This window comes from Bos taurus, chromosome 22, assembly GCF_002263795.3.
Source record: "Bos taurus isolate L1 Dominette 01449 registration number 42190680 breed Hereford chromosome 22, ARS-UCD2.0, whole genome shotgun sequence".
NCBI classification, from domain to species: domain Eukaryota; kingdom Metazoa; phylum Chordata; class Mammalia; order Artiodactyla; family Bovidae; genus Bos; species Bos taurus.
The window spans coordinates 18,917,580-18,933,604 of NC_037349.1; the positions used below are offsets into that span (position 1 = coordinate 18,917,580).

Here is a 16,025-nt window from a genome sequence, read left to right on the forward strand (position 1 = left end):
AAGACTCCGATGCTGCAAAAGATTAAAGGCGAAAGGAGAAAGGGCAGCAGCGATGGCTGGATGGCATTACTGACTCAATAAACATGAATATGACCAAATTTTGGGAGACAGTGAGGGGCAGGGAAGCCTGGTGTGCTGCACTCCATGGGGGTCACAAAGAGCTGGACATGTCGTAGTGACTGAATGACAATATGGATTTTACAGATTTCACAGAAAAACAAATTTAGGTAGTAAAGAACAGTACTTAGGCAAAATAATCTGCCCCCTTTACCTTTCTCCCCAACAAAGATTTCCATATCTTAATTTCTTCATTTATCAATATGTTACAGCAAAAGAGACTTTGCACATGGAACAGATTACAGACTAAAAATAAGAAGATTATTCTGGATTATCTGAATGAGCCAAGGATAATCACAGTGGCCCTTGGAGTAGAGGAGGAAGGCAGAAGAGTCAGTGGGAGATACAACTATGGAGAGGAGGCAGGAAGCAGTGGAAGCATGAGAGGGCCTCAACCCACCACTGCCAGCTTGGAAGATGGAGACATGGACACCAGCCAATGCACCAAGGTGGCCTCGAGAAGCCAGGGCCAACCCATGGCTGACATCAAAGAAACAGAGCTCTCAGTCCCACAACCAAAAGGAACTAAATACTGTCAAGGACCAGAATGAGCAGGACGCATATTCTCTCCTAGAGTATCCAGAAACAACTCTGTTGACACCTGGATATTAGCCCGGTGGGATCCCCATGGGACCTGTGACCCTCAGAACTACAAGAAAAGAAAGGTGTGCTGTTTTATGCAACCAAGTTTCTGGTAATTATTTACGGCAGCAAGAAATACAACAAGAAGTATGACCATGAATCCCATATGCTTACTTCTATCAGGAAGATTATAGCAATTCACTTTCAAAGTGTCCTTGTGAAGTAGCTCTTTTGCTTGGCTTGATTAGATTTTAAATAGACAAGGGGCTGGGGTTCAAGGATAGTGTATGCTTTGCTTTAGCCACAAGTGGCTGAGAACGTAGGACTCAAACTTGGGCTTTCTGATGCTATCCCACTTTATAAGACTATCTCACAGCATGTTGAAAACATTTCTAACCTAATCCCTACATTTCCTTTTTAACATCATCATGTCACCCTTGGATTTTTGGCTTCCCAGAGCAAATGGTTAGGCAGAGGGTACATAAGCTCATCTTTTCCCTTTTCTAATTTTGGATTGGCAATAGCAAGTGAGAATCCCTGTTATAACATCTGAGCTCTCTAAACTCATCCTTATTACTTCTTCTTTCAAATGTATTTTGCCTGAGCTCCAAACATAGTAAGTAATGAAATTCAACAATTTCCCCACAGAACATAGTTGTATATTAATAAACAAGAGTGATTTGCTGGAACGCCTACAATGCAAACAAGAAATAATGGGGGTTCAGGCTTCTGTAATGCACATGCTTATGAAAACATATTGATAATTATAAATACTATGCATCTTCTAGACATTCATAGACAGAATACAATTATGCACCATTGGTTACAAGAAGAAATGCTCACGACAAAGGGTGATCTTGGTTTCTTTCATTTTCGGTATATTTCAGAATTTGCACAAATACACGTCTCCAAACAAAAGCACTGTCTTCATTAAAGCAGTTCTCTTTAGAAGGCTGTACTTACTGACCATTTTTTTTAAAAAAGCTGTTACATTCTTATGGCTGTTTTGAGTCACTGACACTATTAGTATATTATTGAAGACTTTGAAAAACAATTCCTAGAGATCATTTATAAAAAGTCAACGATATCTGGAAACCAAATTAGTGGAAATAAGTTGAAATCTACATCTAGATTTAGTGAATGAAATGAGATACCTATGGGCATAAGGAAACAGGTGAGGGAGCAGAGATCGGGGAGGGGGGTCAGGCAATGGGGGAGAGTGGGGTCTGTGGAGACACAGAGAAGTGGGAAGCCTTTCCTGAGATCCAACTAGCTATTATAGCATCGAATAAAGGCACATTACTGCCTGATCTGATTTTGAAAAGAAAAGCCAAAAAGTTATTCTTGAAAAATTTCTTGATTCTTAAAATATGAGCAAGGCATTACGTTTTTAAACGCTCCTGCTGTTTGTATTGAGTTTGGGATCTGTAGTCTCAGGCTGCACCTCAACTGGAAGCAGTACTTCTGGATTTGTACATGTCCTGTGTAAAATGCCACACATTCAGAGATATGGACACACGGAAATAACTCTTGGCCCTCCGGTCTCAGGGTAAATGCCGTTTTGTCAGAGAGGCCATTCTTGTCCTGGTTCACAGACCAAGGATCTGGGCCCAGCCATGAGAGCCACGATCCTAAATCCTTTGCTGTTTTGACTCTTCCTCCAATGAGACATTAAAAACTAGATAGGTAGGCGGTGGATGGAATCAGTTTCAGTGGTGTGATTATCAATTCACTTTCACTAACACAAATGTAGCCATTCACACCCTGACACAATCCCTCAAGAACAGTTATCCCACCCTATGTTCTCAAATAGCCACAGGTAGGTTTCTAAAATGAAAAATCAATTGGAAAAAATTAAAACCAATTCTTATATTCCTTTTCATCGTTCCCCGCCCTGCTCCATCATTCAGAGACTGAAAGAATCTATCTCTGCAATGTGAACTGGCTTACAGACCACATATACAATTCTTAAGAAACCTGTCTGGTGAACCAAGGTCTTAAGTGGATCCCTGAATTGTACAGAATTGCTGACTGCAGTAGATTTCTGGATACATCTTCTCATCCATTCATGCAATAGGCACTGGGGATTCTAAATCAAAAAAGACACCCTTATTCCTAAGTAATTTATAATATAACCCAACTGTTTGTCTGCTCATCCACTCATCTATTTCATATAGAACAATCATTTTATAAGCATCTTACTAGGTGTAGGGGGATAAAGAAAACAAAATACAGTGGAGCACTAGAAACTGACACTTTCAACAGTTATGTGATAAACTAAGGATATTAAATTATTATTACTTTTGCTATTACAGCTAACATTTGTTAAATATTTACAATGTGCCAGGCACTGTTTTAAGTTTGTTACATATATTACTACATTTAATTCTAGCAATAACCTTATGAAACTGGTACTTCTGTAATCCTCTACAGCTCGTAACTGGTGAAGCGAAGACTCAGTTCCCATTTAATCACATCAGCTACAAAGCCTGTAACCCTAGTTACTAATAACAAAACTATACATTATAAGATATGAGTCATTCATTATGATGATCAGTGGGGTAATTTCATAAAAGCAGCCTTTAAACTGAAGTTAAAGAAGTACTAGATTTTGACAACTTACATATTTTTCTCTTTGGCAACATTACTTTGATTATGGCTATCCATTACCCCATATCTCATGTAATACTTTGTAAATTATAAGCATGATTAGACTTCTAAAACATTTTTACTGCTGCAATTATGAAACAATAGAGTGATTAGGAGTTTTATAGGCAGTATAAGTAAGTATTGATTTGGGAAGAGATAATTTGATTAAACAGTGATTGCTGCAATCAACCATACTTTTTGTCTTTAAACGCCAGTGAAAGACAAAATTCTAACCAGAGTGAAAGATTCAAATATTTAACAAAATTACAACTTTTAAAATTAATTTTTAATCACCTTAGTTTAATGAAATTTTAAAAATTCAGCTTATTAAGTGTAGACTGACATTTTATTTACCCAAGTTTGGGTGTACTAAAACAAAAACTTTTTTTTTTTTAATTTTTGATTGCTGTAGTGAAATAGTTGCAAGTAGAAAAGTAAGACACTTAAGTTTCCTTCAGTTACTGATAAGGGAACAATCCAGAGAGCACTATAAATGCCTTCCAGGGCTTCAGTGGTAAAGAACCTGCCTGCCAATGCAGGGGACCTAAGAGACATAACAGATGCAGGTTTGATCACTGGGTTGGAAAGATCCCTTGGAGGAGGACATGACAACCCACTCCAGTACTCTTGCCTGGAGAATCCCATGGACAGAGGAGCCTGGCAGGATACAGTCCATTGAGTCACAAAGAGCTGGCGTGACTGAAGTGACTTAGCATGCACGCAAAGGTTTCCTAGGGCTCAAAGCATGTTGCCTCCAGCCTAGGTGCTCTAAGCTCTGCCTCCTTTTCCTTGGAGCTCCTGCTCTGTGGCCTCCAAATGTCTGCCTGTGGCTCCTGAGAGGCACACCCGCTTCCTCTAAGAGGTGGGGTCTCAGACTGGCTGACAGGCATCAAGTGGTTCATCCTAACTGGACAGTTTACTGCCTGTCATCACTATGAACAAGGGTGATGGGTTTAGGCTAAATCCAGTCTTGCCTCTGGATTTAGGAACTGTGCAAGGCAGACCACATGACTTAAGAGGACGCTTGGGTGCTCTTCCCAGAGGGAAGAAGTGTGGCTGCTTGTCACAGAAAATCTCTACCATTAAAGAGATCATATTAATCCTACCATGGTTTTATATAGTAACAACAGTAACAAACACAAATGCTTGGTGAGTGCCAGGTAGTATGCTAGTAATTGTACAAAAAAAGAATTAAAACACGGATTCTATCTTTTAGGAGATTTCAATCTCTAGTTAGAAGGTAAATTTAATAGGGAACAAATTTCTTAAAAAGCCCCCCACACACCTCAGAAGATTATAAAGGTGGACTACCCTGTAGAGTGACTGACGACTAAGGTGCCGGAAAAGGTTAAGTGATATTTACTCAGTCTTCCATTTAAGAGTGTGTGCAGTTCACTGTAGGAAGTTGCCTATTAAGGGTAGTTCCTAAAAAAAAAAAACAACAAAAAACTAACATTTTTGGATTTTAAAGGATTTCAGTTAATTAGAAAAATTTACATTGCAGGCATATCTAAATGTCCTACTAACTGCAAACAACTGAAAATGACAGAAATTTTGTTTCTAATATGCAAAATAATTGTGGAGCTTAATCACATCATAAATGTATAGCTTTTATAACTCTCTACCTTTCATATTATGCCCTTATCCCCAACATACTTCCATCCTAGTTTCTACATAGTATTGCATTATTCATTCTCAAATACTTTTTTCATCTCCATCTTGGGAACTATGACTTATCCTTCAAATTCCAGTTCAAATATATGTCAGTGCCTTAAATCGGCGCATATCTAAACCCTGTAAACGTTGCAGTATGACCCAGGGAGCACAAGCCTAGTACTCCATGACTACCTAGAGGGGTGGGATGGAGTGGGCGATGGGATGGAGGTTTAACATGGAGGGGACATGCCTGTACCTATGGCTGATTCATGTTGACGTATGACAGAAGCCAACACAAAGTTGGAAAGTGATTATCCTTCAATTAAAACATATATATATATATAAAGTGGAAATAAATAAAATAAACCCTGACATGGAGTTTATCTATTACAGAGCCCTGACCCTATCCTGGGAATTCCAAGTGCAGGGACGTGTCCCCTTGTTTCTCCCAACATCTCCAGTAGTTCCATCCTTCCTGATACCCTGTGGGTAAGTAATGGATATGTACTGCATTATTCCCTTGACTGTTTCTCTGCCAGGAATAACATTTTCCAGAATCTCTGCATGGTACCACACAAACCTGAGGCAAAAAGCAGAGTTCTTTCTGTAGGGGTGGCAAGTGGGAGAATGAATGGCTTTCTTCCTAATGACGTCCTTCTGATGAATTCTTGTTGGAGAAGGAACATTCAAATAGCAAACCCTGTGGTCATCTGTTGGCCCAAGAAGAAGCAGGGCCTAGAGCTATTACTCCAGCAGTGAGGACTCAGGGTGGCATTCTGTAATAGACCGGACGCTCTCAGACACCTAAATTCCAGAGGATCGGATACAGAATGCCAGGCAGTCTGGTCTATAACCCTGGGATCATGAGATTCTAAAACATTCACCTCCTAGCTAAGAAATGTATTTGCAATTACTGACCACAGAGAAAGCTCTCCTGAAAACTCCATTTCCTTGAGATGATCTCACTGGGGGCTGAAACAGTACTCTGTAGTCTTTCTGAATGATAAGCATACATGTTACTTAAAATACTTGTTTTATCTCATTGACAAGGAGCAAGAAAACCTACCAAACTAAGTTTGTGGAAAGTCCACTCTCACCAAACTTGGAGGTGAATCAGAATAATTAGAGGAGAAGTAACATCGGGAGCAGGATGGCCCTGGATGGACAGGACACACACCATGGACAGACTGGCAGCTGCGGCCGGGGGCTTCAGGTGAGATGGGTGGACTACCCTCTGCGGAGTGCACGCAAGTCTTTTCTTTGTGATTCCAATTAGATTTTACAGTATCTTAAGGAGTCTATAAAAGACATCAACAGGGTAACCTCTTTGCAAGGCCAGTTATCTCAGTGGTCACCCTCTGAATTAACTCAGCCTTTCAGGGGTCTAAAAACAGTCCTCCCCCTGGCTCAGCCATTCACAATTTTAAGGTGCATGCTATAGCAAGCATCAGTCACTGGGTTCAGCTGAGGAATTGTGGTCCTGTCTGCTCTTCCTACCATAAGCTCTCAGCATGACAAGGAAGAATCAAAGCTGTTCCTATTTAGTGCTAAATCAAGCATATATGCCTGTCTAGCTTCCATAAACAAAAATAAAAATTCAAAGAATACAGCTTGGCCCAACTTTCCAGGCAAATGAGACAGACTCTTTTAAGTTGGGTGTTATTTGGAGTAGTTGGATTGGAACTGTGACACTTTCTATGAGGTTTTCAAGGCCTTGGGTTCTCTGCTATTACATTTTCTCTCTTTCTCTAATGCATTTCAAGGCCATTTATAGGTTAACAACTGCTTTTCTTTCTTTTTTTTTTTTCTTTTTAATAACTATAGCCCAAAACTCTTTTCTGAGCTTCAGACTTAATATCCATTTCATTTTGGCCCTCATGGATTTGGAAAGACTCAATCAGGGTTCTCAATCTTTCCCTCCTGTTCCAAGCTGTCTCCCTACTCTCTTGTTAGAGCATCCACAGGGTTCCTTAAGCTATAAACCTGGGATTCACTCTTGATTATTTTCCTCCAATCCCAGTATTACTCTTCCTTTGCCTCCAGTACTAAATCCCAATTATGTTATTCTTCCTGTAAGAAATACAATTATAGCTGTATATGCATATACATACTATATATATATATATATATATATATATAGTACACATATAAATGTTTCCACTCATTTCATTGTATCTCTGCTAGTACCACATTCTCTAAACCAGTGGTTCTCCAAGTACTATCAGCATAGCACAGGTACTCCTTCGAAAGACATATATTTGGGCCTCCTTGCACTCCCAGATGTCCTGAATCAGAATCCCTGGGAATGGGCCCAGCAGATGTGTTTCTACAAGCCCTCCAGATGGTTTCCATTGGATACTGAGGTGGAGAACTCCTTCACTAAGCCACCCTATTTTAGCTCGATAACTGCAGTGTAGTCTTCATTAGTCTTTCTACTCCCATGCTTGCCCCTTACTATTCATCACCTTCTCAGTAGACAAAGCAATATTTTATTCCTAATTCTGAGCCAGCCACTCCTTTGTTTAATATTTCTTCATGGTTTTTAAATGTACTCAGAATAGAATCTTTAAAATATTTATCATGGTCTACAAGGGATGGCTCTGGCTCTTACCTAATGCCCTAACTTCTCCTCTCATCCCTCCTTCCCATCCTCTCCCTTAGCTACACCATCACTGTGTCTACTTCTGACCTGCTCTGTGGATCACTCATTCTCTCCCCATCGTCTGCTCCTCATCTGCAAGGCCTCTCTTCACCTCCATCGTTCTTTCTCCTGCCATGCCTCTTACCACACTTTGGAATTTTCATACTCCTATCTCTTGTTTACCATGTAATGCTATTCAAGATCTTCAATTATGTACAAACAAGAACTACGTTTGTCTTGATTTCCATTATGCACCCACTGCCTTGTACAATGCTTATTGCAGGACAGGTACTTAAAAATACAAAAAATAAAACAAAGACTTGTTGAATGGCTGATAAACACAATTCGTATTAAAATACAAACCAAAGAACAACCTTCCCATCAGCTCACTGGGACGGTGGACCTTGAGAGGGAAAGAACTGAACAGATACAAGCAGAACCAGGTGGGACAATGTTCAAAGGATGTAAATGGCCTATCATGGCTTGACCAACCCATCTCATGCACAATCCTCTCTTCTAAAAACCATAACCCAAGCTGTACCAGCCCCAAGATGTCCATTCTGTGTTTTATGGTCAAAAACCCATACTCTCAATCATTTCCAAAGTGCCTCCTAAGGTCTACACGAGGAAAGGCTAATGGCATCATTTCCAGGTTTGGAAGAGACATTAGAAGGACTTCCCTGGGACACAGCCTGTGATGGTTCATTTTATGTGTCAACCTGAATGGGCTATGGGTGCCCTGGTATGTGGTTACAGACAGCGAGGGTGTTCCTGGCTGAGATGCACATTTGAACTGTTAACTGATTCAAGCAGATTGTCCTCCCCAATGTGTGTGTGCCTTAAACAACCTGTTGAAGAGCTGAACAGAACTGAAAGCCTGAGCCTGAGAGAACCCTTTCTCTCTGCCTATCTTTGATCTGGGACATCAGTCTTCTGCTGCCTTTGGACTCAGACTGGATCTTAAGCCATTGAGTCTTCTGGATCCCTGGCTTGGCAACTGCACATCTTTGGACCTCTCAGCATTTATGATAAATGTGAGCCAATTTCTACAACATATCTATTTCTCTATCTATCTATCTACTTACCGGCCTATCCTATTGGTTGCTTCTCTGGAGAACTCATAGTAATACAGGGCTCGTAAGACAATCATGCATTGTATATATTACTATTTCAAAGTAGGTCTCTGGAACTAAGGAGCCCTACCTGATTCATAAGCCCAACCCAATGTATTTGTCCACAGCATCCCAGGTGAACATTGTATGTGAGCTCAAGGCCACATCAAGGGATCTGCTGTAGAACTTCTTGAAGTACAACCCCCTAGTCGACATATCTCAGAAAAAGAGGCCCTAGAGCATCCCTGCCACAGCCCTCAGGCTCCAGGACCCCAGCCACCAGGCTTAGGGCTGGACAGTTTACATCCTTTCTTAGGAGGGGAGAAAGAGGAGCTGTACTGGGCCCGGCCAGGGTAGAAGGATCCTGGCCCAAGTGTTCGTTACTCCTCAGGAAGACAAGCATATTCATTTAGACTAAACATTAACTTCAAATAGGGCATTGTAAGAATTATTATAAGCACATTATTGAATGTTGAACCTGAAATAGTAAGAAATTAAAACACAAATAAATAAAAAAGGGGCTGAAGAGTTGTCAGTTAATACCTAGGCAGGCATCTTTCAAACTTCAGAAGAATATAAATGCTAACCAGATGAGGCCATCCCATGACTATGGGAGAACAAGACAAAGCAAGGCCACTCAGCCATCATGTGTGAAACTAGATACACAGGACACTCTGCAGCTACAAAAATATCTAGACATTTCCTTTTCCAGTTCACATGAGGTCTAACCATTCCTTTGTTAGTGACCATTCTTGCCCAGCTCTTATCCTCCCACCTCCTAGTTCAAAATCACCAAGACACCCAACCATTATATTGGTCTCTACTTCCTAAGAATGGCCCAACCCAAAACTGGTCCTTGCTTCCCAAAACCTCCTTAGAATTCCCAACTTAACCAATCTCATCTGAATTCCTCCACCCTGAAGAAGAGGAGTGATGGCAGGAGTTTATTTTTCATGTAGTGAAGTAAAAAAACCTTACTGTGTTTGACTACAGGTGAGTTCCTGATGGGCTGTGCCTGGTGAACTCTGACATAACCTTGCACAAATAACTGGTTACTCACTCAAGGTCATGCTTTACAGAATGAAAGAGAGGTTATGGAAATTAACCAACACTGATATTACCCAGAGAACCTCAGTGTAAGTCAAAGTGACTCAGTAAAATGAATTAAAAGAAAAAAAAATCTACGAGCAAATAAAGGAAGAAAGGAAGGAAAATAATTTGAGCATGAGAAAGATCTCATGAAAGTATTGAAGTATTAGCTGGTACCTTGTTGGTTAAGCAACTTGAGCCTCAGTTTAGATGAGATGATGCACAGATTTGCCCAGTTCAGTCAGGCATGAACTCCACATGCATGCCCATCACCACCATCATCATCAATGCTCTCACTGTTGCATTATGATGGTTATCAGTCCCTACTGATGCTCTTAACAAGCTGCAAGTGCACTTGCGGATACTCATAAACATATCTGCCTCATGGAGCATATTAAAAACCTGCTCACTCATTTCATAGGCAAAGGAAGAGGGGCCAGCAAAACTCACATTGAGCTGAAGTTCATCTGTCCACTGTCCAATCAGTCGGTAGCCGGGGTTGGTAGTGTTCGTGGTCTGATACTGGAAGATGTCGTAACGCCCAGGGGCATCCCCATTCTTGTTAAACATGACTGGGGTGCCCGCACTACCTGGGGAAGACAAGACAGTGACAAATTTTATAGTTAAACAAGATTCCGTCAATCTCTTGTGCCCTGGGGAATAGTCTGAAGACCTAGTGATGAGCAAGGTAGCCTAGAGGTAGCCCTGTTGTTTAACAGGTTCCCCAACATGCTCCCTGAAACTCCTGGACAAGTCATCACTATGCTCTGTGAATCAGTAGATAAGGTGGGAAGACAATTTGTTTCCCCCTTGGAACAGCGCAATTCTTTAATGTCTTAAAGCATTTTATTCTACTTTGTCTTCTCTTGTAAGGAATAAAAATTAAATGCATTATTTTTCAGAGAAAATCTTAAGCTTTATTGTTGTTGTTACTATTATTATTTTAGTTTCTACCAAACACTAAATTGTGTATAAAGAATCAAGACATAATAAATATATTTTTAAAATGAAATACAAGAGAAGTGAAAAACAAGCTCAAAAGTTCACTTAAATACATAGTTGAATACTGATTGCATTTAAAAGTATTTTTGGCTGATTATTTCTAATTGGCTTTAAACGATAAGCAGCTGAAATGCTTAGCAGTTTGCCTGGTGAATGCTTAACAAACAATGGATTCTTTCTCAATTTTCTATTTGGGTCTTATTTGAAATGTCTATCTTAAGACTGTAAACAATTAGATAGTGAAGCCAATTTCAAAAGACTAATGCATTGTTTTGAAAAAATATATAACTTAAAAGTTGGATATGAGTGAAAAGTTCCTTAATATTAACCATAGGGAACAAGAGGCAAATCACATACAAAGTATAAAAGATGTGAATTTTAGTTACCTTACCAACAGTTAAAGAAGAATCACCAGAAGTTTATAACTGAGCATTATTTCACTCATGATCTCTGAGAAATAGGAAAAATAATACTGGCTTCAGGGTATGTGACTTCAGGGTATGTCTGCTCTGCCTATAAGTTAATACATGATCTATATTTCCAACAGAAAACAGTGCTCTATTTCCTGCTGTTTACAAGGAAGTTCATAGATCAATTACAGGCTGAAACAGAATCACTGAGAACATTTTGCTATTTTTAGGGGGAGGGGCCAAGTAAATCTTAGGTAAAGAGATGAAACACTTTCGATAATTCTCATTAAAAATTTTAAGATGCTGATGGTGGCAGAGCTTTGCATATGGCTAGTAGTCATTAGCTTCTACAGAACTTGGGCCAACATGGTATTTGAATTAATGACATGGATGAAAGAACTAAGGCATGTTAACTGAAAAGGAGAGAGAATGCTTGATCCAGTAAGAAAGGATGTCTTCTTCAGGAAGGGCTTCCCAGGTGGCACAATGGTAAAGAATCCACCTGCCGATGAAGGAGATGCCGGAGACTCGGGTGCAATCTCCGAGTCGGGAAGATACCCTGGATTAGGAAATGGCAACCCACTCCAGTATTCTTGCCTGGAGGATCCCATGGACAGAGGAGCCTAGAAGACTATGTAGAGTCCACAGGATTGCAAAGAGTCGGACACAAATGAGCACACACACGTGTGTACACACACCTCAGGGAGCAAGCATGATGCTGAGAGTGATTCCACACAAACGATCAATCAACACAACAATGAAGTTTCAAAAAGGGTCCAGAAAGTAGGACAATATAGCTGGTGACAAGAGGAATACAGAACTGCACTCTGGGCCTGCCAGCTACCCCTGCTGGAAGAGACGGGGCAGCTTGTAGACAGGGTACAGAGGCAACTAAAAGGAACTCGACACTATCCGACAAGTGTCAGGCACAGACTTTTATGATGATTCTGCCTATTACAAAAAAAAAAAAAAAATCAGAGCTTGTGACAGGACGTATAATAGTTCCCCAGGCAGGTCCAAGTTCTAACCCCTAGAACCTGTGAATGTCACCATACCTGGCAATGACATCTTGTAGGTGTGATTGCATGAAGGATCAGGAGATGGGAGGGATTAACCTAGATAATCTGGGTGGGCCCAGTCTAATCACAAGTGGCCCTTTTAAGTAAAGCAGCAGGAGTCAAAAGAGAAAGGAGGTGAGAGGATGAGAACAAGAGGTTGGGAGGATGCAAGGAAAGACTCCTGAGTCCAGGAGAGCAGGTGGACTTCAGAAGTCAGAAAAACCGAGGGAGCAGATACTCAGAGCCTCTAAAAGGATCCAGCCCTGTCTTTACCATAACCGAAGCTCAGCGGGACCTGTATCAGACTTCCAAACTACAGAACTGTAAGGCAATAAACATGTGCCATTTAAGCTGTTAATACCAAATATATGTCTTGAATTTGAGCACACTCTGGGAGATGGTGAAGGACAGGGAATCCTGGCGTGCTGAAGAACATGGGGTCACAAAGAGTTGAACATGACTTAGAGACTGGACAACTGCAATCAAATATATGGTAGGTTTTAATGGTAGCAATAGGAAACCAATATAGACCTGGAGGACACAGAACAATAAACTTCCTAACTTTACGGGTGAGGAAGGCTACTTTAGGTTCAGAGATGGCAAGTCACTTGCCCCAGGTCCACTGAGCTCATTGAACTAGAAGAGTATACAACAACTGGCCTTGGAATCCACCAGAAAGGCTGTAAATCCCAGGTCTAACACTTCCTATATGTGTGACTTGAATCAAGCTATTCATACTCCCTCTACTTATTGTAAGTAATAACACCTTTGCCTACCAGGCTCCTCTGTCCATGGTATTCTCCAGGCAAGAATACTGGAATGGGTTGCCATCATTTCCTTCTCCAGGGGATCTTCCTAACCCAGGGATTGAACCCGGGTCTCCCACATTGGAGGCAGATGCTTTAACCTCTGAGCCACCAGGGAAGCCCTCAAGAGGTTAGAGAGAATTAAATGTAATAATGTGCACAAGGTGCTTAATCTTATGCCCTAAATGCTCAATAGATGGTCATTTTTTTAAAATAGCTTTCACTTTTATTATCATTTACTTTGCTGAAATGCATACAAACATGTGACTAATAATCTTTTGTGTGTGTATACATATATATTATATATATATGTATGTGTATACATATATATATATATATATATATTTGGCTGCACTGGGTCTTAGCTGTGGCACGTGAGATCTTCTATGTTTGCTGTGGTATGTGGAATCTTCTAGTTGCAGCCCATGGGATCTAGTTCCCTGACCAGGGATTGAACCTGGGCCCCCTGTATTGGGAGCATGGAGTCTTAGCCACTGGACCACCAGTGAAGTCCTCCCAGACTAATCACTTTTCCCAATGTATCAAAGTTGTCTCTTCTAACTGGCATTTAATTTAAATTTCTTCATTGGTGTACACATTGAAAAAAAAAAAATCTTCCAAACAGCAGGCTAGAATCCATTCTGGGAATGGGTGTTCATCTATGAGTAACACTGATTTGGTCCTAATAACTTGAATCAGTGGCTGAATCTGTGTGTGGCCAAGGGCTCCATTTCAATGTGTTTCTTCTCTGCTTCACCTAGACACTAGCCCCACAGTCCACAGAGACACCCCCCAAGCCCTCTCTGTGTAGGAAGCAATAGAAGTCTTATTATTTTTCAGAAAGACATTACTATTCAGATACAGCTGTTTTCTTTCACATTGGATACTAGGATTCATGTTGTGCTTTGCTATAATTCTGCAGCTTCTACTCATTAAATAATAGGATGGGAGCTTTTCAGAGTCTGTGAGAGGACAGGGCAAGAATATCAGAGGCCTGGGGCTCCAAAGGATCTCACCCTACCCAGTAAATATTCATGAAAAAGGTATAGACTGCCTCATCTCTCCCCCTCCTTACAATCCTTTTGAGGAGAAATGATTCTTATAGTGCCCTTTCCATACTCATTAAAGATCATTCTTAAAAACATATAAGGCAGAAGAGCTGAATATGTTGCCTAAGTGAGGTGTAATGCATGGTGTGACTCTGACCTTTTTGATGGATTCTACAATGCAACTGGCTTTTTTTTTTTTTACAGTCCCCCCTCACCCTGCCCTTTCACACACAAAACTCCCTTTTAACATCACCCCTGAACTGTTTGTAAGAGAAAAAAGGGGATTTGTGTTCAATGAAATCTGTATCAAAAAAAAAAAGGATCAAAAAATTGCAGAGGAAATTTATTTGATTAATAAATTATCAAAGGACAAGTGATTCCCTGCAGAAATGTCTACAAGGTATCAAGGCCAGAAAAGAAGTGTCCTAAGGTAAAGGAAGCAGGGCCGCTTGATCAGGTGGGAGGCTGAAAGGAGAGAATAGGTGACAGAACACATGCAAGGAGGAAATCTTCCCAATGAGAGCATCAGAGTGAAACTTTTCTTTTTTTTCTTGGATGGAGAATGATTTGGGATGTAGGCTGCTCCAGTGACAAAACAGCCTTTCGGCATCAAAGCACTGACCTGATAGGCTCTCTTCTCCTTTTGCCAACCCATACACAGGTTTCAAGCACCTCTACGAACAAAGCTAGTGGAGGTGATGGAATTCCTGTTGAGCTACTTCAAATCCTGAAAGATGATGCTGTGAAAGTGCTGCACTCAATATGCCAGCAAATTTGGAAAACTCAGCAGTGGCCACAGGACTGGAAAAGGTCAGTTTTCATTTCAATCCCAAAGAAAGGCAATGCCAAAGAATGCTCAAACTACCGCACATTTGCACTCATCTCACACGCTAGTAAAGTAATGCTCGAAATTCTGCAAGCCAGGCTTCAGCAATATGTAAACCGTGAACTTCCAGATGTTCAAGCTGGTTTTAGAAAAGGCAGAGGAACCAGAGATCAAATTGCCAACATCCTCTGGATCATCGAAAAAGCAAGAGAGTTCCTGAAAAACATCTATTTCTGCTTTATTGACTATGCCAAAGCCTTTGACTGTGTGGACCACAATAAACTGTGGAAAATTCTGAAAGAGATGGGAATACCAGACCGCCTGACCTGCCTCTTGAGAAACCTATATGCAGGTCAGGAAGCAATGGTTAGAACTGGACATAGAACAACAGACTGGTTCCAAATAAGAACCAAAAAGGAGTACTTCAAGGCTGTATATTATCACCCTGCTTATTTAAGTTATATGCAGAGTACATCATGAGAAACGCTGGGCTGGAGAAGCACAAGCTGGAATCAATAATGCTGGGAGAAATATCAATAACCTCAGATTTGCAGATGACACCACCCTTATGGCAGAAAGCAAAGAAGAACTAAAGAGCCTCTTGATGAAAATGAAGGAGGAGAGTGAAAAAGTTGGCTTAAAGCTCAACATTCAGAAAATGAAGATCATGGCATCTGGTCCCATCACTTCATGGCAAATAGATGGGTAAATAGTGCAAACAGTGTCAGACTTTATTTTTTGGGGCTCCAAAATCATTGCAGATGGTGATTGCAGCCATGAAATTAAAAGACACTTACTCTTTGGGAAGTTATGACCTAGATAGCACATTAAAAAGCAGAGACATTACTTTGCCAACAAAGGTCTGTCTAGTCAAGGCTATGGTTTTTCTAGTAGTCATGTATGGACGTGAGAGTTGGACTATGAAGAAAGCTCAGCGCTGAAGAATTGATGCTTTTGAACTGTGGTGTTGGAGAAGACTCTTGCGAGTCCCTTGGACTGCAAGGAGATCCAACCAGTCCATTCTGAAA

General features: G+C 40.7%; 1 protein-coding gene across 3 annotated transcripts in view; it reads right to left on the reverse strand.

Annotated features, from left to right (window-relative positions):
- The window catches only part of GRM7 (glutamate metabotropic receptor 7), a 940,532-nt gene that overhangs the window by 290,471 nt on the left and 634,036 nt on the right, over positions 1-16,025 (reverse strand). For all 3 annotated transcript variants that reach the window (XR_009492289.1, NM_001076055.3, XM_024982891.2), the window contains exon 7: positions 10,297-10,436. Coding sequence is in view for 2 of the 3 variants with exons in the window: in NM_001076055.3 (NP_001069523.3) it covers positions 10,297-10,436 (140 nt within the window). In the remaining variant the exon portion in view is untranslated. The remainder of the gene's footprint in view (positions 1-10,296; positions 10,437-16,025) is intronic.